The sequence below is a fragment of the Hydra vulgaris genome, chromosome 10 (assembly GCF_038396675.1).
Source record: "Hydra vulgaris chromosome 10, alternate assembly HydraT2T_AEP".
NCBI classification, from domain to species: Eukaryota; Metazoa; Cnidaria; class Hydrozoa; order Anthoathecata; family Hydridae; genus Hydra; species Hydra vulgaris.
This window is the reverse complement of record NC_088929.1, coordinates 39,684,127-39,710,000: the sequence shown is the minus strand read 5'-3', so window position 1 is coordinate 39,710,000 and position 25,874 is coordinate 39,684,127. Positions and strand designations below refer to the sequence as shown.

General features: G+C 28.7%; 1 protein-coding gene across 1 annotated transcript; it reads left to right on the top strand.

Annotated features, from left to right (window-relative positions):
- The first annotated feature begins 4,394 nt into the window (after positions 1–4,394).
- On the top strand, positions 4,395–24,356 carry LOC101239633 (uncharacterized). Its single transcript, XM_065807999.1, has 4 exons — positions 4,395–4,558; positions 4,671–4,942; positions 19,327–19,400; positions 23,980–24,356. The coding sequence occupies exons 1-4, from the start codon at positions 4,553–4,555 to the stop codon at positions 24,096–24,098; spliced, it is 471 nt and encodes a 156-aa protein (XP_065664071.1). The 5' UTR covers positions 4,395–4,552; the 3' UTR covers positions 24,099–24,356.
- The last annotated feature ends 1,518 nt before the right edge of the window (positions 24,357–25,874 follow it).

Below are 25,874 nucleotides of genomic sequence, written 5' to 3'. Positions count from 1 at the left end.
AGTCTTATTCAATCGTCGCGTCTTATTCAATCGTCTTGGAAGTTTATTTAATTAATCGCCGCGTCATATTCAAAGAGAACTTGCGAAAAATTGGGTTGGACACCCAAATAAAAATAGTACAAAGCTGAATTTTGGCAGAGAGAAAGTAGAAAACCTTTGGATGAGCATAAAAAAAGCCTTTTTGATTGCGTTACGGGAACATCTTTTTTTGGACAATTTTAGGGGCAAAAAAATGTCAATTTTTAAAACCTTTAGTAACTGAAAATTATACTAACTGATATGCATATACGGTTAATAAAGTTTCCTAAAATTGCCCCTAAAAGGATGTTCCCGTAACGCAATCAACAAGGCTTTTTTTTATGCTTATCCAAAACTTTTCTACTTTCTCTCTGCCAAAATTCAACCATATATATAGTTAAATATATTATCTATAATATATATTAATAAAATTCAACCATATATATGGTTGCATGGAGTTTTTTATGCCGATCAATATTTATATAAGAACTATGAGTTGAAAACAATAATCTAAAAAGTTATATACGTTTTAAAGGTTTTAAACTTTTACATAGTTATGTAAAAAACGTACTTAAAAAAATAGTTACTTTCGAATTATTTTGGGAAAACTTTTGCATACTTTTATAACGAAATCGCACGACTCAATCAAATTTGATTGCATTGCAACAACTTATTTTAATGTGTTGATAAAATTAATGTGTTTGTTATCTCAAAGTCAAATATTATATAGTTGAAATTGTTTTTATACTGATATTTTTATATTAACTTTTGCTTAAATAAACTGCAAGAATGGAGAATGTATGTATGGAGTTATGTATTATATGTCAAGAAGATGTTCTCAGAGATTCCCTTGTGCCTTACAGTCTCAAGGGGCTCACAACTTTAGTGAAAATAAGTAGAGATAAAGAATGGAATGATTTGTACTTAAATGTATTTTCAACAAATATTAAATAAGTTATTACATTTAATGTAATAACTTATTTAATATTTATATAACATATAATACATAACTCCAATGTTGATCATAATATAATAACTCTTAACGGGAAAGGTACCTTTCACGGCATGAGTTTAATTTCAATTTCACATTCATCTGCAGCATCTCTTACAACAATCAAGCGTCTGGTAAAGCGAAAACAAGCCTCATATAATGCAAATCAAGTTGGTGTTAACATAACTTCTTTTAATGGATCAAGTTATAATGGTTTATCAAAGCTGAAGTTGAAACCTATTCACGAGCTTATGCAAGTTCTGATGCTCCTAATGAGCTAAATTACAATCTGTTATGGTTAACTTCATGGTTCTTTAATTCTAAAACGAGTCTTCACCCCATTTGGTCTGGTTTCATGCAGCATGTAAATAGCTCATCCAAGTTATATAAAAAAGCAACAGTTACATTTCTTCCAATTATTACAGGGTTATTTATTTTCATATGCGCGTCTATTCATTTTTATATGCGCATGTATTCATTCTTATATGTGCATTTATTCATACATATATGCGCATTTATTCATTCTTATATGCGTGTTTATTCATTCTTATATGCGTGTTTATTTATTTTTATATGCGCGTTTATATGCGAATCAACCACCCATTAAATTACTAATATAATTTTATATAAACAATAAATAGGCTTTTATATTTTTATATGGATATATTTAAAATATAGACTAGGTTGTTGCCGCTGCTATTTATTTAAAAAATGGTTGCGAGTCAGCGCTGGATGTATGTAACTTCACATATGGTTGTAAAATAGAATTATGTTAAACTCTGTAGTATCTGTAATATTTTTAAGTTTCCTGTATACCCCATCCGTTTTTCGAGGCCTTTCTCTTTATTTGTAAGTATGATTTAAAGAACAAGAAAAATTATTCTATTGGATTAAGTGTGGCGTGTATGCTGGAATATACTTAATAGCTATGCCATGAGAGGCTAGATTTGCCTAACAAAAAGACTCCAGTAGAATTTACAATTGTTCATAACAAACACCGGCGCTTCCACATCTGCATTCCTACTCGTTGGTGCCAACAACGGGGCTACCCGACTTCCCCCTTTTTTTTATGGTTTTTATGCATGAGGTGATGACAAATATTATTTGAGAAAAAAGTAAGTTTATAAGAATTGAAATACACATGCATTTTTGTTATTTATTTTTAGAAGGCCGAAGGTCACATTTAACCTACGTCTAATAGACGTCTTTGAGACATCTAAGATGAACCTTTTTTATGGATTTTATTAAAACTGTAACACTTGGGCTATTAAATAAAATCATATCATAAAAGTACGTTTTTAAAATATTTAAAACAGCCTTGTTATTAAACACTAAATTATAAGTTTATGTATTATCAGGTAACAGAAGCTCCAAATAGTCAATACAATATCTTTTTCATACCATAACACCAGTGTAACTATATCCTAAATAGGTTTTAAATCAACTTCGTTTGTTCTTAAGCAAGAAGCGAGATGTCACCTCTTCTATATAACATACACATTAGTGCTTGTAGTGAGGCGGGATGCCATCCCTTGCCATTTTTTTATAAATTACTATATATAGCAATGATTAGGTGGGATTTCATTTTTAATTCACCAAATACCATCCCTTTACTTTTTTTTCTCCATTTCTAGTACTGATACACACTGAAAAGCTACCCAAAACTATAAAAATTAATGAGATTGGCGGTACTGCTATACATGAAAACATCATTGTTGTTGTAGCTTATGCTACAACATCAGTGATGACAGCTGATACTAATGACATCATAGTTCTTGGCTCTCCAATGATCACACAACGTTTTTCAAAGCTTGAACAAGGTCCTTTAAACGTCTGGACGTGTTTTAAACGTTTTTGAGACGTATTTTACACCTCGTGTGCTAAGTGTGTTTACTTACTCTATAGGAGTTAAAAAGACTTTTTACAACGCGTAATAGGTGCAGTCATTTAAATCGTGTAAAGGTGAGCAGCAGTGAGCAGCAGTGGCGGAGTGGTAGCGCACTTGCCTCAGAAACAAGAACAGAACAAACAGAAACAAAGGATCTGTGGTTCAAACCCCAGATCCTTTGTTTCTGGGCAAGTTTTGCAACACCGGTTAAGAAGAAGGCGTAAACTTCATGTTAAACTTTTTGGGGCACCTATATAAAATTGAAAAAAATAAATAAATAAATAAAGCTTAATGCTTTCAAAACGGAACATATACCCTCCGGAAAAAAACAAATAATTAAATGCACGATAACGACCTTCAAATAACTCCTCATAACAAATTTAACCATCTGGGTTTTACTTGGAAAACAAAATAATTTAGGTTTAATGCATGCATGCATCATTGGTAAGGAAGGAGTCGTTAACTTCCTGACTAAATGCTTCTTCGTGGTGTTTTGTGATAAAACCGTTAGGTCTTTTTGGAACATGTTAATAGCTTAAAAGAAATAAATGTTGCCACACTAAATAGAATAAATATTGACCATAAAGTATCGAGTTTCCAAGTTGAGCAGCTGTAGCGCTTGTTTATTGCGTCTGCCTAAGAATGCAGACCACGGGAAAAAGGCGTCTAGCTTAAAAACAGCCCCGGTCCAAAAAAAGTCTTGATATGCATATCAAGACTTTTTTTGGACCTGTTTTAATATAAAAACCTAACTGCTGGTTAAGTAAAAAGTAAAAACTTGAGATTCAAAAAATTTGATTGTTGAAGATACACTTGAAAGTTTTGTACTGTTAAAGAAAAATACTCTTAAAGAAAACATTCCTAAATGATTTTTTTACTTTTATCCTTGCTAATTTTGAAAAAAAAATTTTTTTTATTTATGTAAGCAGATTATTACAGATAATAATCTGCTCATGTGCCACATTATTACAGAGGTAATGTAATTAGCACATGTAATTATCTATTAAAATAATAATATTAATAACAATAACAACAATGATACTAATGATAATAACAACAACAACAATAATAATAATCCATAATTCATTAAAAAAATAAATCTTTTTATAATGCTTGGGAAATTTTTAATTAAGGCCGCTTTTTGATTTTATGTAAATTTCAGGGCTTGTTTTGAAATATTTCCCCTGAATTATTTCAAAGTAAATTAATATTTTTTTGAGCCTTAATTACGGAATTGAAATTTACTAAAGTTATGTTACTTTAAATTAAAGTACTTGCTTAATAAATATTCTTTGGTTTAAGTAATAATGCTTGCAATATTTTTATTTAAGTAATTGTTTTTTTGTTAAAATGAAACATTAAAATAGGTTATATTGATTCATTTTGTTTCAAAAACCTGCGAGTAAAACAACCATATTTTTTAATTTAAAAGAAATTCCTGAGCGATAAATTGCGAATTTAAGACCAATTTTTCATGATAACATACCGCTAAATTTAGTTTTATATTAAAGTTGATTGTATTGTATGATAGAAATATTTTACCGAGAAGCCAGAAAGCATATTGGCATTTATTGGATATTAAAAAAAACCCACTCAAACATCTCTTTTACTTGTGATTCTTTGAGTGTCTTTTGACACTTTGTTTATCATTTATAATGATGGTAGGCAAATGATTTGCCAAATCTTAAATATAATAATAGTACTTTTCACTTTTTAAAATTAAAACTAGCAACAAATTTGAGAGCTATAAATTAATATATAGTTTAAATTTAGCATTACTTAAAGATGAACAACTGGGATATAGCTGCCAGTGACGATGAGTGGGAACAATATAATTGCAGTGATCCAATTCCTATAAGGTTTGCATATTTATTTAGTGACATAGCTAACAAAAAAAATTTGTCCTTGTCTTGTAATTGTCCTCGAAAAGGTGCATTAAAAGTATCTGAGAAACCAGTTCAGGAAAGTATTTCAAATACACTACAATATCAGCCATGCATTGATAATCCTACATTAAAAGATGGAAAAATACCTGAAAGAATATAGTAAGAATGTTTTTATTATTTGATTTTAATCATTTTTAAGATTGTATGATTTTTTAACCATACTTGTACAGTTACACTTGTATATGCGCACATTTTTTAAAAACAGTTAAAAAAAACTTTTAAACCATTGAAGATATAAAAAAATTTCTTAATTAAATTTATTTATTTTGATGTTGCTGTGTATGCTAACATTTGCCAAAGAAATATTTATAGATGATATTTTATCTATTCAAACGCAAACTAAAAATATAATTTAAAAATAAACACAATATATTAGAATACATTTTAAATAATACAGTATAATACTAACATGTAAAATGAAATCCGCAGTAATGTTTTGTTTTGTTGTGCAAAAATTTGCTTTCTTCAACAGCATGATGTAACAAAACATTGCAAAAATTGAAATTTATAAAATGAAGCTGATCCATCATTCAACAAAAAAGTTTAAATAAAAGAAAATAAAAACAATTCAAAATCTGCTAAAAAATTTTGTTTAGCTGCAAGTTAAGGTATAATAAATATTATAAATAAAAGTTTTAGTTTAACTGCAAGTTTTAATATTATAATAAATATCAAAAAAAAAGTTTTTTGTTTACTACTGCATCTTATGCTCTTTGTATCATTAAATCTTTTCATCATATAAAGTTATTTATTGTTCTGTTTTGAAATATATACACACTCTTGCATGACAGTCCTAAATTTTTCTAAATGCAGCTTTAAATTTAACTTGTTTTTTAAACGTTTCAGTTGCAAAGTTTATACATTCAAGAGATTTTTTGTTACCAAAATGGTCTCTTGCATACAATTCAAATGTCACATATATATATATATATATATATATATATATATATATATATATATATATATATATATATATATATATATATACACTTATTTTTTTCTAATCATAATGTTAAGTTAAACTTATATTGGGCAAGTGAGAGTCCTTAGCCATAATGAAGGCAACTTACATGGAGAAGGAAAACTTTTTATATTAAACCCATAATTTAGTAGTGGCTTTGTGTAGGAGAAACTTGTAAACCTTTAATGATAATTCTATTTATGATTGTATCTAATTAGTGACTGGGGCCTGGGCTCCAGGTTAAAATGGGACTTTTTATAAACTTATTGACAAGCTAAGCAAAAACAAGTTTTGGTTGATTGAACTACAGACGATAGCTCATTTGAGCTGCGACTGTTGTAGTGTTTGTAAAAAAAAGAAAGAGATACAACCTCACAATGATGGGAAGGTGTTTCAAGCTGGACAGATAAAACAGGTCCAACTACATATACAATGTGCTTTTGGACCATGTCTGATATAGGAATTGCCAACAATGTAGTATAGGAATAATATTGGAATGTCAACAATATTGCAACAGTTGTTTGCAGTAAATAACTGATTTTTGTTAGAGTTTAAGTCCACAAGCTACTGCAAGCCCCAAGCTGTTACAGAAGAGAAATTAGATTAAAGATCAGCTACTTATTCCAAGATGGCTGCTTGTTCTAAATGATCAAAATTTTGACTTTTTGTCAAGATTGTCAGGAAGATTGTTATTGTACATAAAAACAATACAGGACCATAGGCAGAACCTTGCAGTACTTCTAAAGTTACTGGAAATAAAAAGGAATAAAAAAGGCCTTTGAAAATGACTTTAATACTGCAGTTAGAAAGGAATGATTTAATAATGCGGTAGTGGTGTAGTGATAAAGCGCTCGCTTTATAAGCGAGAGGTTCTGAGTTCAATCCCCACCACATCCCTGGTAGTACCGCGCTCAACTTGTTTCTCCGCGCAGTGGCCTTGTTTGTCAAGGTTATAACCACTATTTCGTAGCCTCCTCATCTGTAGTGGCCTTCTCGGCCTTGGGGAGGTGAATAACAAAAAAAATCTCAAAACCTTTATAAAAACAAACTAATAAAAATAAAATTAAGAGGCTAATTTTAGTAACACAAACTCAACATGATATTAAATTAAAAAATTTTTTTTTTTAATTTTAAATCAAAAAAATCTCTTAAACAAAAACACTTCACCTTTTTTAAAACAAAAAATGAAGTTTTATGGTTGCTTTAACACATTTAAGTCTATGATGGAGACTTTCATAAAAATCTTAATGTCCTTACTTTAATGACTTAGTTTGCAAATAAAAAGGAAGTATTTTTTTAAAAAGTATTGCAAAATTATTTTATATTCCTTCGAAGTTAAATTTAAATTTGCAATTTTTAAAATCATTTTATTTAAAGTTTTTTGATTAAAAAAAAGGTTTATCTAACTATCTGTTTTTTTTAATTAAAAAATTAAATTGTTTCACAAATGCTGTTAACATGTTTTTCACCATAACAACATCAAAGCTTTCCAGAAGGCACGTCCAGTTTCTCGTCTTGTATGTCTACTAGGGGTGGGAATTTTTTACATTTTTTAAATCAATTTACCCTATAACAACTGGTAGAAAAATATTATAAAAAGTATTTTAAAAAAATTTTAACCATAACAGATTCTAAAACCCTCTGCGCAAACTCATTTTTTTCAAAAATCAATTGTTGTGACATATTGAAAAGTCTTGTTTTTAAAAGAAATGACTTTTATAAACTAAAATATTAGTTTAAAAAACAGAGCAACAAATTTACATAGGGCTGAAAATACTTTACGAACAGTGCTGTGGCTAGAGGGTCAGAGCCCCCCTTCCCTCAACCTGTCATTAGGGCGTAAAAATCCTAAAAACTTTGTATTACTAGGTGTATTACTAAAAATAAAGTCCTTATATTTAAAAAAGGGGGCACAAATTTGCAGGCCTTTCAAATTGTCTAGCATGGCTAGCCTCCATGCTTATAAACTACGCATAAAAATTCATATAACTTGGGGTAATGATATTTTTTGTTGAACTCTAAATTTTTAGTTATAAGTCTTTGAAAATTGCGTCATGGAAGTAAATATAGTTCAAACACTAAATTATTTTATTACAATAACATGCATAGGTAGATCGAAGTTTATTACAGTGTCTCAGAAATTTGGCCTCTAAGTTAATGGCGTTTTTTTGATAAAATAATTTAACTTTTGCAAGCAACCTTTCGCACACTTCATTTGTGTAATCAATGCATAATAGACACTCATTCCAAATACCACGGTGTCTTTCCAAACACTCAAGGCAACTATCAGTTAATGTCAATATTTATTTTGTTATATCGTCAACATTTCTTCCGCAAGAGAATCATGGCTTGGCCCAGTGATCAACAATAAAATTGCACGCCTCTATTATTGATTCTTTTTTTATCTGAATCAAGCGCAGATATTTCCAGCAATAGATAGCTCTTGAATTCCATTGTGCATTTGAAATAGGCCCTGGTTAAAAAAATGAATCGCAGGTAAATTCATTGTGTCTTCATAAGACTTGTATCCTTTATATAACAAATCCAGCTCCGTATAATTATTCCTCCCATAATTTTTATTTTTAAGAAATGGCCCATTAGGCTTGTATTTTTTAATTAACTCATGGTAGTTACTAATCAACTCATTAATGAACCATTAATTAATATTTGGTGATGTTGATAAGGAATCAAACTTTGAGCTCATAAAATGCTTAAGCATCAGGTCAAGAACATGAAGTCGACAAGGATGATATACCTGGAATAATTTTTGTCTAATGTTCAATTACTCCATTTCAGAACCTGTTTTTACTGCAGTGGTGTCACATATAACAATGGAAATTTTATTTAATAAATTAATTTCCACAATAATATTGTGTAACATGTTATAAGTAGAAACAGAGTTGCCAATCTCTAATTTTTTCAAAGATATAACCAAAGATTTAGACTTGCTTGAAATGCAAGTGCTATAATAATGTTGTTTATTGTTGTTTAATATAAGATCGAATCATAATTATTTCATGCACAAGTGTTGTAGATGCAAATTGATATCTCACCTACTGAATTGAGTGCAGCTTCGGCAATCTTTGCCATACAACTTATTGGGTACCCTTCATTTTTAGATATCTTAGCTGCCATTTTACCGATGATCTATGCATGTTTCAATGGGATTGTGTAACCATCACTTGTACTATTATATTCTGAAATTTTACTACTAGAATTGTCTGTATCATCAAACAATTGGCTATAATTTGTTTTAAGTTATTTTTTTTTAGGTAGCAGGCCTCGGGGATATATTGTAATAGGCTCTGTCACAATGCTGCACTGACCTTTGCCCCCAGTGGAAGATTTCTGAAGTTCAAAAAGAGTTTGTCTTCCAGAATTTTAAATTTAGTTTTTTCGGACAATAAGTCAAATAATTTATCCCATTTATAATACTTGTCTTCTTGTTTTTACTTTATGTTGATTTAATAACAAATTTATAATTTTAAAGACTTTTCTTTGGGCAGATTTTTCCTTAAAACATGGTATCGCTGGTATATTTCTTTAATAACGCTATTTGATCTAGTAATATTACCCGATTCTAAAAAGAAATGATATCTTCATAATATCTGCTTTGTCTTACATAATTTTGAAAATCCATCAGTGACTTCTCAATCAAACTTCCATATATACGATTTCTTGGCTTTGAAATATTGGAAGAGCAATTAATTTGTCCAATTAAAGTATTCTCTAATATCTTATACAAAAATACAGTTTTTTAAATATATTAGTTAAACATGAGTTATTTAAGCAAATTTTCAAACTTTTTACAATATTTAAAATAGATTTGCGCAGAGGGTTTTTTGAGTTTATATAGCTTATTTTTATGTTTTTGTGAGTGTTAGGTAATTACTTCACTGATAGTTATAGGCACCTCACTTGAAAGTAAAAATTCCCACCCCTAATGTCCACATAAGTTTTTTAATTTAGACAACTTGGTCATGGTTGTCTGCAAGTTTTATTATATCAAGCGTTTCAATACTTTGCGAAAAAAACTTAACGTGTACTGTTTTTGTTTCTTTAGGGTGGTTGTTGTTTCCAGCAACGAAATTGGATAAGGCAAAACAACAACATAAAAAAAAAACAGTTTTAAGTTGACTTTAAAAATAAAGATTTTTCTATATTTTATTTGTTTTTTTAAAGAGGAAAGTGAAAATATAAATTGCTATCTGTTTGTAAAATATATATTTTTATAATTTTAATGGAATAAGTATATATTGTCTTTTTATGAATACGTCTATGTAATGCATGCGTATAAGTTTATATACTTTTATATGTTGGTTTGTTCGTGTATGCGCGTATCTACCTCAAAGGCTTTACTTTTTTATTATATTTACTTGTTCAGTAGCCAACTGTGGGTTTAGCTTATTTGCATAAGGCATTTACTACATACATGGAATGCCCACGCTTCGAATCCCACCGCTATTTAACTTTTTATTGTTTTTCTTTTAAATCCCGTTGCACATTTGCACATTATTTGCTTAGTAACCATTTATTTTTTATATATTATTTTTGTATATAAAAAATCTTTCTGTTGTATATTTTTGAATGACACACATCTCTTCATATTCAGATTTTTTTTTACCATTTAAGCCTTTCAGTGTATTTTCTAAGTAAGGCACACACATATATACATAGTTTTTAAGCTTCAATTATGCCATGCCATCTACACATTTTTCACATAGCCTTAATTGTTTCATATTACCTTTCTATTCCTGTACTTTTTTTATCCCCAATCTTTTAGCGCTTTGTTATTTTGGATACCTGTTGCTTTTTAACATCCAGCTAAGTGCGCTTAGTTCTACCTAGACCCTTTTGGTCTACTATGTTATTGGTGAAATACTTGTAAACAACTATTAATAATAAATCTTTGTTTGAATTTTGTGCTTTTATTCTGGACATCTGTCCAACACCTTTAATTAGTTTTTAGCTAACTCTTACTCTTTCTTCCCTTAGACTAAAGTAACTTTATTAGTAGGTTTTCGAGTCCAGTCACAAATGATAAATGTTAATGTAACAAGTATATGTATTGCAAACAAAAATCTTTTGAAATATTATATCTTAATAGCCACCCTAAAAAACCAAAACAAAAACAGTATACAAATTATTTAAATTGTTTTTTTTTTTACTTCTTCTATTTAAATTCATTTTAATTTCCTATTTTGTTAGTTTTGCTTTCTTTGTTTTTAAAACTTATTTTTTCCCAAAAAGTGTCAAAATGCTTAATATAATAAAACTTGCAAACGGTTGTGACCAAGTTGTCTAAAATAAAAATATTATGCATGGACATACGAGAAAAAAGTTGCACACATCTCCTGGTAAGGCTTGCAACATAGAAGCAAGGTTGGCAAAAAGTTGCCAACCTCAGACATTTTTAGGCTGACATTGCTTTATGCCAACCCTAATTCTGAGGGCTGTATTTATGTACAATGTGTCAAAAAAGTTTTGATCTACCTATCCTGTATGTTTTTCAGACATCATAACTTTATTCAGCAAGGATATAAGCATAATTTCAACTTAATTATATCAGTTAACCATTCAAGAAGTATTGTAAAATAAGATTTTACAAAATAACGAATAGAAAATTTAATGCAGCATTTAAAAATGAACAATGCCTGTTTTTGCACAAAAAAGTTTTATCCACCCTTCACTCTAACCTCAATTTGTTATTAAATCATTATTAAAGTAACATTTTTTAAATATAAATTAGATTTAGTAAGATTTTTGTATTGTTTTTTCTTTATATGAATTTTTTATATTTTTTATTTTTGTTAAATTAATTATTAAAACTGAGAGTTACAGAGGGAATTAGATCGCTTATTGTTAAACTGTGGAAGAAGGGAAAATCACAGCAAAATATAGAAGAAATAGTAAAGAAATCACGTGCAACTGTGCAATCCCTTATTAAGAAATACTGAACAACCAAATAAATTGCTGATAGGCCACATACAGGGCGTCCAAATAAAATTCAAGTAGTGCATCGATTTAAGCTATTTTGAGAACAGTCATCCAAAATCCTGAAATAAGTGATCCAAAACTCGCTGTAATGCTACAAAATGATTACAATTTAAAAGTGGATCTTAAAACTGTTAGAATAATCTTAAGAAGAGATACAAAGGTAAATTGAGTTGATACATTGATACATGGTAGATTGAATTGAGCTGGATACAATGGTAGTAAACTATTAAAAAAGCCTTACATCAGCAAAGTCAACAAAGCCGAACAACTACACTTTGCAAAGCTTCATATTAATGAACCACAAACATTCTGGGAATCAGTCCTTTTCAGGAATGAGTCAAAATTTAATGTGTTTTCATCAGATGGAAGAGTTTAAGTTTAGAGAAAACCAACTTGTGTCCGACGGTGAAGCTTGGTGGAGGAAGTATTATAGTCTGGGGGTGAATGAGTGGTACAGGTGTAGGAAACTTGGTTTTCATTGATGGAAATATGGATTAAAATGTGTATTTAAATATTCTGAAAAATAAGCTGGAAGAAAGTGCCACAAATTGGGACTTAGTAGATCATTTATTTTTCAGCAATCCAAAATATACAGTCAAACATGTCAAGGAATGGCTTATATTTAAAATAGCTAAGCGGCTTCATACACTCCCACAACCTCCAGATTTAAGTCCTATCAAACATCTGTGGAATGAATTGGGTAGAAGAATTAGGACCCATGTGAATCAACAACTACAATTAGTAATTATGAAAGAGTAAGGCTCATTCACTCCAGAAATTACCAAAAATTTAATTTTTACTATGAAAAACAGACTACATAAGGTAATAAAAGCTCCTGGTGGAAACATTAAAACAAATTGAGTATTCATAACTATTTTATTTGATTTTTGTGGATGTGGAATGAAAACTTTAATTTCAAAATACTATATTTTATTTGTTACTCATTACTTTAAAAAATCTTTTTGTACAGTATTTCTTAAATGTTTAACCACTTAAGGACCAATATTTTTTCAAATAAATGCACCAAAAAAATCAATTTTTTAGATACATAAAGAGAAAATGTAATATATAACTGAGAAAGTATAATAATATAATAATAAAAAAATATATAATAAGACGTAAACAAAATAAAATAATTAATATAATAATATTGTTATAAGATTATTTTCATGAATTATTTTGAACTAATACATAATGAAACATAAAATATGTGACTTTTGGTCTTTTTGAACCATATAATATGACCCGAGATATCTCGGGCCTAGTCCTTAAGGGGTAAATAATATAATTTATTTTATATCGTTCATATATATATATATGAATATATAAATATATATATATATATATATATATATATATATATATATATATATATATATAAATATATATATATATATTAGGGTGGGTCGAATTTTTTTTTTTTTTATGAAACATGGAAATAAAGTTGCATTTTGTTGTCTCTATTAAAGATATGTAAAAGAAATGTAATAAAAATTTGATTTAGTTTTGCCAACTTTAACTTGAATTTTACTATGTCAGGTCAAAATGATGCTACTTTACAACAGTCGTATAATTGCGGGACAAAAGCATTAAGATTTAGATTTTTTGACAGAACTTTGCAAAAGTTTAGAGTACCCTACGAAATATAGGACAAAAAGCTGTTAGTGTTGTTTGTTATTTGACATTTTTCTGTGTAAGCGTTTTTATATTAGTGCTTGAGAAAGGTCAGCTTGTTCATGCCCACTGCCAAAAAATATTTTAACACTTGAATGGGAGTTCTGGATAGATCAAAAAATGGTACAAAAGATGGTAATAGGAAAAGTAGACAAAAAAGAAACAATTAAGTTGAAGAAGAGAGAAAATAGAAGAAGTAAAACATGCAATTTACCAATTACAGATAAGAAATTAAAGTTTGATAAAGAAATTGATCCAAATGAAACATATTGCAGGGATAATGAACAGTCAAAGTCAGATGAAGAATTCTTGTGAATTGAGATGTTAGATGATAAAGTGATGTCAAGTTATGAAATGATGTCCAGTGATAATGAGATGTCAAATGATGAAGAGATCAAGGTTTACAACACTAAACAATATCCTGAGTTGTGTAAGGCCATGGATATATGTATAATCAGTAACAGGGATGGTTGCCTAATAGCAAATGTCGTACTAAAAGATTTAGATCTTATAACACAAGAGAATGCTATTGATCCAGCAAAACTTCGTTGTCAGAGAAGTATGTAAAAGAAAAAAGAAGTTAAAAAGCATGCTGCTGAAGTCCAAAAAGTACTTTGCATTGGATTTAATGGGAAATAGGATATCACTTCTGTTAAAACAAGTGGCGTCCAACGAAATTTCAAAGAAGAACATTATGTAATAGTGTCATTTCCGCAAAACAAGTATGTCAATCATGTTACGCCACAAAGCAGTAAAGCTGTTGATATTGCACAAGAGATATTATTGAGCATCAGCAACATTAAATCATCAGACACTTTAGCAGCAGTTGTTTACGATGGTCCTGTGAATAACACTGGTCAACACAATGGAGTAATCAGAAAATTAGAAGATGCTCTTGGGAGAATATTGCAATGGTTTGTCTGCTTGTTACATGCAAATGAACTACCTTTTAGAAAATATTTCTCCGTTCTGGATGGGGAATGTTCAACAGATCCAGCTATTTCAACAGGTAAAATAGACATTGCACTAGACTGTGAACTTTAAACATATACCTGGTAAAGTTGAGGATGTAAGTGTTGATGTTAAGAAAGATTAAAGCTCTGATCAGATATACCTTCTAAAAGCTTGCCTAGCTGTTCAGCAGGGATACACTGTTTGTGATCAAATATTGTTCCTCTAGACTGCTATGCCAGGAAATCTAAACCATGCAAGGTGGCTAACAAAGGCCAATCGTATTTTACGCTTGTATATATCTAAGGAAAATCCTTTAAAAACATTGCATAGAAGTACAAAATTCATCGTAAATGTTTATGCGCCATCGTGGTTCAACATAAGCGTCATTCTTCCTGCCTCAACAGAGCAAGAACTTTCTTTTATCTTATGAAGCAGTGCTATGAACTAGGGAAAGAAGGCTGGAAAATTCTTGAACCATTCTTACATAAGAATACTTACTATTTGCCTCTATAAGCTCAATCTTTTCAACCAGAGGTTCATATTTGCTGTGTTCAACATGCCTTTTTAGTAATATAGGACTCAAATTAGTTAACCATGTAGGAACAGAGTGTCCATTAGAAGAACTTCGACTGAAACCGAATAATCGTTTATGAGGTGCAGTGTTAGTAGAAGTGCAAAGTAAGGAAAGCATTTGATGAAAGTATCAAATGGGATACTTTCATCAATAGCTTGTAGTGCTGATTGAGAGATAAATTCTTTCATTTCATTGAAACATTTAATAGCTTCAGCAGACAGTGGAAAGGTAGATGTTAGAGATAAAAGGTGCATTTTGTCAGAAAAATGTTTGATATATTGGGAATAGTATGACAACATACCAAGGACTTGATGGAGAGAAGCACTATCAGTAGGAACAGGCATTTCAATTAATGGCTTTAAGCAATCTGGATCAGAAGAAAAAGAGCCACTTTTTATAATAAAACCTAGGAAATTTATACACAGTATAAATAAGTAGACAATATAGACTTTTCTTCGTTGAACATAAACATTGCTTTCTTAGAAGCTTCAAGAAATTTCTCTTAATTGAAATAATGTTTATTTTTAGAAGTACCACATACAAGCAAGTCATCTAGATATACAAAGGTGTCTTCTAATTTGTTATCTTGAATAAACTTATCCATGATTCTTTGAAATTCGACAGCATTAGTAAGGTCAAAAGGAATTCTTTTAAACTGGAAAAGATGTCCATTGGACTCAAAGGCAGTATCAGTAAAAGATGCCCATTGGACTCAAAGGCATACTTATCACTTTATCACTTTCTAGGAGAGGTATTTGGTGATAAGTATTTTTTAAATCAAATGTGCTAAATAATGAATATTTTGCAACAGAGTTAACTAATTCATTTGTGTTAGGTAAAGGATAAGCATCAAGTAGTGTAACGTGATTTATTGTTTGTCAGTAATCACTGACCATGCATTTCTTATGTTTCTCATTCCTAGTAACAACTATTTGTGATCGCCAAGAGAGTTACTGAGTTCAATTATATCTGAGTTCAATTATATCTATTTCATTGTAACACTTGTTAAAGAACAGGTTTTTAAAGAATCTTTTTCACCACCATAATTGTTATAAAGACTTTAGTGCAACTGTAGGAAATCTCTACCAAGTATGATTTGTTCGCAAGAATTGGTATGGAGTACTCTAATACCAAATAGTGTGTATTAGAGTACTCCATACCAAATAAAGTGAAGTTAATTAAAACTTTACCTATAACTTGACAAGATAAGGAAGGATCAGCCATAGAGACTCTTTTATTAGAAGGGAGTATGTTAAGTTTTAAAGAGTCACATAATGTTTTGCTTATAAATGTGTCAGAGCTTCCAGTGTTAAAAAGAGCTCTTACCTTGGCCCTAGCAATAAAGATATAAACAATAGAATTGGTAGAAATGGTAGAAGAACAAGTAATCAAGGCTAAATTTGGTGCATGGAAGTTAGCAGCAGCAGATGTGACAAAGTTCTTTGATGATTTACATACTTTCTTGAAATGTCTTTTCTTACCATAATTGTTACATTCTGCATCTCTGGCAGGACATGATTGTTGAGGGTGACATTTACTCTCAAGTCCTTAATTCAATGGGGGGGGGGGGGGAGGAGGATTATAGTCCAGATCTAATAAACAAGGGTTAATAATAGGGGGGGGGGGATTTTTGTGTTACAATATAAGTATTTTTTATAAAAAAGTTCAGTTTATAAATCAGAACTAATATTTTTTTACAAAACACTTAAAATTATTTAATTCTAGCATGGCGTTTTCAAACAGCTGTTTTATCATAATGTCAATAGGATTTAATATGCTGATATAAGTTTTATGCTTTGGTGAAAAATAAACCAAAAGCTCATTTTCAACAGATCAAGATTTAGTAGGTCGACGATTTTTAAAGCCTGATTACATTGAAAGTTTTTGTTTTTAACAGTGACTAAAAGAATTATTTTCTATTTTTTAAGGCTGATTTTCACTGATTATTTTTTTGTTTTTTTTGTTTTTTTTTAGTTTTGAGAAGATATAAAGTTTTTGCTGACAACAAGTAAAAATTAATAAACTTGGTCTTAATAAGCTTAGGGTGGGTGGGAAAGTTTTCCAAAAATTTATAAATGCCCCCCCCCCCCCCCTCTTTTATTAAGGACTTGAGAGTACTTCCACAGAAATAACAAAGTCCATTAGGCTTAGTAGAAACCGAAGCAAGCTCAGTAGTACAGGCCTTTAAAGAAATCAAAACTACCTTAAAGACATTAACTTTTTTAAATTACTGCAATAATGTTAATCACCTCAAAACAAGTTAAATGTTATTTAGTTTTTTTTTATTATTACTATAAGATAATGTTTGTTTTCTTTTCTTTTTTTTTTTTAATATTAAATAATTAAATTTATATTACATTTAAAAAAATGTTTGTTATCAACAAATTTCTTTCTTTTAAAAAAAATTAGCAAGTAACATTTAAAAAAATTACATTAATTTATTTACTTTATTTATTAAAAGTTTAATATTTTATTATTGATTTTGTTGTGAAAGCAAAGATTATTTTTCCAAACATCATTTATTAAAATTATATCGCTGTATATCGTTTATTAAAAATAATCGCTATGATTTAGCTTGCGCTATAAAAAAAAAGTTTAACTTACATTTTGTGCAAATTTTTTATTCATTTTTCAATCAAAAAAATCAATCATTACAACAAAATAAAAATAAATTTTTAATTTTATTTGAGTTTTTTTCATTAGTAAATAGCATTTATATCTAACATAATTGTCATTCAAACTTTTGTAACAAATGATTTTAGATTGCATTCAAAAGTTAATGTGGTTTTTTTTAAAAGGAATTACTTTTTTTATCTTACCGCTTATAGAATAATTTAAAAATTAAAAAATGATAAAAAGTTGTTTAACCAAAATCACTTACTGATTATGTAAAATCGCTTAAGTTTTATTTAAATCGCCCTACGCGTAATGCTTTAAAACAAGGCCTGTAGTACATTCAGAATGTTTATTATTTGTCGAAACATTACTATACTCTGTGTGTGAATACATTTTCTTATTTCTTTGAGTATTTTCAAATGAACAAGCTTGGTTGTAGGCCCAAGTATATATTTAAGAGTAGAGTTTTCTAGTAGTCGTTGGCAGGTATGATGAGACCTTAGACCACTTATAAATGAATCACGAATGTATTCTTCACAATCTTCTGAGGCAGAACCCTGTTTAAAGTTGCAATCTTTACTGAGTGTACATAAGGCCTGAAAAAACTCATCAATAGATTCTCTGGATGATTGTTTACGTGAAGCTAATTGATGCCTGGAAAATAATTCATTTTTAGGTTTTACAAATAAATTTTCCAGAATTTTTGTAGCACAATCAAATGATTCAATGTCAACAATATAGTCGAACACGGAAGGAGATAAATAGTTAATTAGTTAATAAAGAGATTTAATTTATCTTCTGTATGTATAGTTTTCATGAAGGCTGTAAAGTTCTTAACCAGGCTGACCATTCTTTAGAAGCTAATGGAGAATTGGGATTGCCTCAAATTGTTCAGATCTCAGATATTTATCCATTAAAATAGGAAGAATAAATTGTAGTGGAGTGAATTTAATAGTCTATACTTAATTCTATGCCAACATAAAAGGTTTTATTCTTCATATAACAATATGTAAACTAAAATATACAAAAAGGTTAGTTTTAGTTTACACATAACAAAACTTAACAAGGATAATAATAATAATAAGAAGAAGAATCAGCACAAACGTCTTCAGCTTTAAAGTTTTTTTTTTTTTTTGAATAACAGAAGTCTGAAAAACATGTTATTTATTCTTTTTTTATAAAAAGAATTTATCTGCAGATTAAAAATGACAAAGCACTGGCTTTGGTGTTGGTAAATGAAAAGGGTAAAACAAAATTTGGTAAATAAAAAAGAACAGTTAAGGTACTCGGAGCACTTTGTTTATTTAATTTTTAGGTCAATAATAAAAATTTTTTGTGGATAAAAACTTTTTTATGTCAATCTATTTTTGCTTCTTAACTTTATTTTTAAGTAATTTAAAAAGTTCCTTATGTATCACTTAACATTTGTTCTGCATAAAGAAAGTAATTTTTAAAAATATATTGCTGTAGCGCTATTTTACATTTGATAGAAATAATGACTTTTGCTCACAGAAAATTAACTATTGCCCTTTCAAATAGTTACTTTCATATAGTTCTTGGGTTCTACTTTAAAATTGTTCTTACAAGTGCATTAAAAGAATAATTTGTGTCGGAAAAAGCTCCTGACTAAATAACCCTTTGCGCTTTTTTAATCTATGTTTAGATGTTTAGCTATTTAATAAGTTATAGAGCAATTTTTTTTTAAAGCCAAACGTTTGAAGCATTTGATTTTAACAATGAAGAATGTGAAAGGCAATCCGCTAAAAGAAAAACACCAAGTGGTAAGTGTATCCAGTTGTTTGAACTTGAATTGTAATATTTTTATTTTACCTAAATACTATAAAAATCACTATTAAAGTTTAAATAAAGTTTAAATTTAAATGTTCCAAAAGTATTTAATAAACTAAAAAAACTGGTAGTAAACAGGGGCTTGGCAATGAGATAGGGGTTTGGCAATAAGTTGTTCTTTATTAAACCCATAATTTTTGGACAACCTTAATAGCAAATAGTTAAAAAAAATAAGAAAATCAAAACAAAAAAATCAAGAAAATCAAAAGAAAATCAAGAAAATCAAAAAAAAAAATTGTTTTTTAAAGCATGTTTTTTTACAAATTTCCCCAAATCAGTCAATATTTTTACAAAATGTTCTTTATGTGAATTCAATTCATAACACAAACCACAAAAATTAAACAGTTAAAGTTAAATTTTTTTTCTTTTGCTTTTGTGTAAAAGCTTATAAAAAGTGAATTTTAATAAAGCTTTGTTTCAAAAATCATTAAAATTTAAAATTTTCAATGAAATAGTTTTAATAAGGCAGTTTGTAATTGGTTGCATATCCATTTACCTTCAAAACAGCATCACAGTGATGAGACATCAAATAAACTAATTTAATGAGAATATCTTGAGAAATGTTATACCGACATTCTTTTATGCAAACAAATGGGTTTTGTTAATTGGTTTTTGACCATTTAATTGCTTGTAGATGTACTCCCAAAGATACTTAATAGGATTGAGATCTGGGCTCTGTGAAAATAATTCAAGAGCTTTTGGATCATTATCTGATGTAAGATCTATTTGCAAATCATTTTATCATTTACATGTGGCAACATAACTTTCTTCATGATATCTAAATAAACTCTTTGGTTCATAATACCTTCTATATGATTAGTGGAACTCCCATTGTCACAGCTCAAGCCATAATATTTTTCCTTTGCTGTATTTAACAGTAGTTAACTGTTATTTATTGTATGTTTAACAATAGTTAACTAAGTCTGTCTCCTACTGATGTCTGATATATCTGATTCCATCAGTAGTTAACTACGTCTGTCTCCTACTGATGTTTGATATATCTGATTCCATCACTAGCATATACTGAATAGCTAAAACTCTAATTCATCATTGAAAAGGACTTTTGAGTATTCATTAACTGTTCAACTAATGATCTTTTTTAACTATCCAACCAATGATCTTTTTTAACAGTCCAACCAATGATCTTTTTCAAATTTTATTCTGCCTTAAATTTCCTGCAGATATCAGGAGTTTCTGGATGGTAGATTTTTTTGACATATTTAACATTTAGTCAAAGTTTATATGGCATTGTATTTGAGCATGAATAAAAGAAAAAGTTTGAAAATTGTTAGTTTATTTTGTTATAATTTTATTTTTTTTGTTATTTTGTGTTGTTTGTTATTTTATTTTGTTTGTTATTTTGTTTTGTTTGTTATTTTATTATTATTTTTTTTTTATTTTGTTTGTTATTTTATTTTGTTTGTTATTTTATTATATATTGTTATTTTGTTATTGTTGTTAATACAGATGTTTGTAAATAAATTCAGAGTTACAATAAATAAAATTAAATTCAGAATTACTAGATAATCTTTTAAAATACTTTTAAAATACAAAAATTAAATTTTTAGAACAACTTGAAAAAGGAAAACTGAAGGAAAAGTAATAGTTTACTTTTCCTTCAGTTTTCCTTTTTCAAGTAGTAGTAGAAGCAGAGTTAATTTGAATCCACTTTTAATGTGGAACCAATAAGAAAAAAAACATTAAACTGAAGAATCAGCAGTAATAATTTTTTAAAGTTCAGCAACTTAACTCATACTTTACTTTTCTTTGTGATTAGTTTTCAAGTTTGCTTTCAATAATTTATGCAAAGACTGAAGAACAAAAAAAATCTGTGTATTACATCTTCATTTTTTCTGCTGTAAATCTACTCCTTATGCTATTTCATGGATTTAGACTGGAATTTTTTTAATTTGTGCTTTTTAATGTGTTAGTAATTTGTGTTTTTTTAATGTTTAGTAATTTGTGCTTTTTAATGTGTTAGTAATTTGTGCCTCTTAACGTGTTAGTAATTAAAACATTAAAAAGATGTTTTTCTGATTATATTTCAAAAGTTGCATATGATTTTTCAAAGTAAAATCGTTTTATCTTTATTGTTGCAAGAAATGCAATAATTCTCTAGAATTTTTTTAACTTCTATATTTCTTTTTTGTTATCTTATAGTTTTTTTTTTTTTAGTCAATTAATTTTCTTTCTAATTGCAAGTTTTGATCTTTTACTGTTAATATGCAAAAGAATCAAGCGAGTATTCTTTAGAAAATAATCAAGCAAGTGTGCCTTAAAAAATATTCATGCGAGTGTGCTTTAGAAAATAATTTAGCGAGTGTGGTTTAGAAGTGATTTAGTACATTGCTACTGGCATCTCTGTAGCTTGTGTTATGGAGTTTTTTTGATTTTACAGTTAACATGAATGTTAAAAATCTGAAAGCAAATTAGATTCTCAATTTTTACACTTTCTTGTGAATTCTATTGAAGCGTTCTCTTCTAATTGTTCTTTATAAACATTTTTGTTTCCTTTCTTTTGATTGGAAGCATTAACTGTGTTTAAATTTAAAAAAATATATTTAATTTATCGTGATTGGTAATTAATCAACAAATTTATTTATTATTTATTCTTTTACTTTTTATTTGTTTTATTCAAATAATCTTTATCATTTAATTAAAATTAAATTTACACTATTTACTCGGTTATTTTACCCAGTTCACTGTTAACTTGGTTCGCTGTTCAGACTGTTATTTTACCTGGTTCACTGTTAATTTGGTACTCTGTTTACACTGTTATTTTACATGATTCACTGTTAACTTGTTTCACTGTTAACTTGGTTCGCTGTTTACAAAGTAAATGAAGTCTTTAAACTATATGGATGAAAATTAACTAAGTTAGGTACATACAAGTACAATCAGGCTTTTTTTTTTACCAATTGTGTGTGTTGTCTTAACATAATATCACATACGCAAGCAATTGTTAATTGAACTAAACTCTCTCTGTTTACAAATTTATCATATGTTTTGTTTTGCATCAGCTAGTTCAGTTTTGTTTAAAATGCTCTCAAAACAATGTAATATGCTGTTAAATACAAATATAAACACAAGTTTGAGTTTCCAAGCCATGGTTGAAGCCAAGTAGTTTGGCTATTAATCAAGAAGTATACCAGAATCAGTGTTTGAAGGAAATATTTATTCTATTTCTTTAAAAACATCATTCAGATGGCAATTACATGTTTGCCAAAAAAACACAAGTCTTCTTGGAAAGCCAAAACATCCCATATGTACCAAATAACCGCAATCCAACAATCTTGCCTCAGTGTCGCCCAATTGAAGATTTCTTTGGATATTTGAGTTTGTTAGTATGCAAAAACAATTGAAGAGCCAAGAATTGCAAACAATTACCTGAATCAAAAGATGCAATTGATATAAATACCATCAGTTTTTATTGAAAAAGAACTGCAACTATTGTACTTTTACTGTTGTATTTTTAACTATTTTATTTTGCCAATTGTCCAATTCCAATTCCTAATTTCGGCACCAATCAGTCATTCTTTGCCAAAGCAACATTCAAGACACTGCTTTTAGGGAGGGTGTTATTATTAGATTCTGCAGCAAAGAAATAAGTTTCTAAATTTTTTATCTCTGTGCTATAAATATTTTTGCCTGTGCTTTACTTGGACTTTAGGGATTTTATTTGCAAATTATTTAAAATCTCACTTAATAACACAGACCTGTAGCATATTTTAGCACGAGTGAATCCATGATATGGCTTGGTTTTGATACAAATCAATCTAATAAAGTTTACACTAAACGGTGGAGACCGATATTAAAAAAAAATATTTTATGCACAATATTGTAAAAAAAAATTGTAGTAAATAAGGTTATAGCAAATGTATTAATGTGTATGACCTTTACCTTCAAACAATTATTATTTATCCATTCTGTTCTAAGCGCTTTAAATAATATAGCTGACTGTTTTTTTTTTAATAAAACTTTCAGCCATCTTTATATTATAAAAAGGCTTTGAAAGTAGTCTTTGAAGATATATTGTGATGTATAGTGTGACCAAGGTATACTGTGATGTATAATCTATAGTTATGTTTTAAGTAGAATTTGAGTTAATTGGTGTAAAAAGTTTATATTTGTATTTTTAAATGTTTAATCTATTCGGAATGAATGAATGATGTCCGCCTTTATATGATAACAATCAATTGAAATTTTTAAAATAATAAATTTTATGCTCTGTTCTATTCTTGTCAGTTTTCTGGACAATGTACTTTCCGGATTGACAGTTTGCAAACTTAACTATTAAATTATATATTTAATAATTTTCATTAAGAAGTTAATAATTGTAAATAAGCTGTTCAATAACAGTTTAGTTCCTATTTGTAAATTGCAATTTTTTTTGTTGACAAATATATTTTATCAAATAACTATATTTCAATTTAAAACGAATACATTTCTTTTTTGTTTATTTTGGATTTATTGTTTCTTATATTGGTTTTGTTTTTATTTTTATCTATTTAGGTAAGAGACTTAAAAAAGAAAAAATATCGAGTAGCATGTCTAATGTTATGAACGATTTATTAAGAAACAAACTACTAGACGAACTTGAAGCGTCAAAAACTACGGTAACCGAAAGCTAAAACTGCAAAAACAATTATCGTAAATTGATTATGAACATATGATGACGTCAGTTATATAGTCTTCGATTGATTAAACTTTGAGTTCTAAAAATACTTTTAAAAAACGTTGTACTTTGAAATAAGTTTATCTATGCTTTAAGTTCAAGAACTATTTGCTAAATTTTGAGAAAAGAAGATAACGCGAAAGTAACGAAAAGCAGAGAAAAAAAAATGATGGTCATGTAAATATATTTACATCTGTTAACAAATATAATTCTATATAGCTTGTATTAATATAGTAAATATAAAATAAAGCGGTCTAAAAAAAAATCTTTTTTCAACCAATTTGCTTGTGGCATTACATACATACATACATACATACATACATACATACATACATACATACATACATACATACATACATACATACATACATACATACATACAGGCTTGACTTTGAACCGAAGAAGGATTAACTACATTATGTGTAGTAAGTGGCAGTGTAACTTTTCTAGTCAGTGTAGAAAACACCGGGTCGATACTAGGACGTATTTTGAAAAAAAACGCACGCACTTTTAAAACTTTTAATATACTTTAACAAAAAAATACAAAAAAAATTATTTCTCTCAACTGGTTTGTTTTAAAAAGTTTGAATAGTATCGAAACGTTCTTAAACTCTGCAACAAATAAAAAACAATAAAATTTATTTTGGAGTCTTAAAATAATAATCTAATCTTATATTGACAATAACGAGTAAAGCTAAAAACAGTTTAAAGTTTGCGAAATTTTAAGTTGTTGCGATGTTTATTTCTGACAACACTAGAATGCCTCTTTAAAAACATCGTGTTATATCCACTACTTTTATCTAAAAATATCCACTACTTTTTTCACAGCTAATGAAAACCTTTGAGTATAAAAATTACATAAAAGTAAAAAAATGATATGTAATTTTAACTCAAAGTTTAACTCTATATAGATATTCCATAGATAGAGAAAATGCATAAAGCTTTGTATATTAATATTTTGCTTAGTTTTAATGTCAATGTAGTCATTGACTTCAGTGACATTAAAACAATATATATATATATATATATATATATATATATATATATATATATATATATATATATATATATATATATATATATATATATGCTAAATACTTTCCTTTTTCATCTCGCTGAGGCTTCAGCAAAATGGAAAAGAAAAATATTTAGCTTGTTTTCGTAATCGACAAATACTTACAGTACTTTCTCCTTCGTTTTGTTTTGTGCTCGCAAAAATGTATCGTTCATACGTGATAATTATTCTTTTGTTTGAAAAACTGATCAAGTTTTTTCACACTTGACGTTGTATTACCTAGTAGTACCAATTGAAGTGCGAAATTTTAATTCAGTAAAAAAATTTAAGAGAACATGTTTTTAATGCAAGAACAAATGTAATATATACATATTATATGCATGTTATGTTTTAGTTAAAATGCTAAAGTACACATTAATAAAGAGAGTCCTCGAAATAACCCCCTTTTGCCCATATGCACGCCTCCAGTCTTGGACGCCATTCCTCGATTGATTTACGCACGGTATCCATGGATAAAGCATCCCATTCTCTGAGAAGTGATCGCTTGAGGGCATCAACGGAAGTGTGAGGTTTGCAGCACACCTTCGCCTCCAGTTTAGACCAGATTGCATAATCCAATGGATTAAGATCTGGTGATGCTGACGGCCAGGCATCCGTAGAGATAAAATCGGGCACATTGGCTGTCAACCACCTCTGTGTTGTCTTCGCTTTGTGCGA

Coding starts and splice junctions, on each gene's coding strand:
- LOC101239633 (XM_065807999.1), top strand. Junction 4,943..19,326: donor AAAATACCTGAAAGAATATA/GTAAGAATGTTT, acceptor TTTTTTTTAAAG/CCAAACGTTTGAAGCATTTG. Junction 19,401..23,979: donor TAAAAGAAAAACACCAAGTG/GTAAGTGTATCC, acceptor TTATCTATTTAG/GTAAGAGACTTAAAAAAGAA.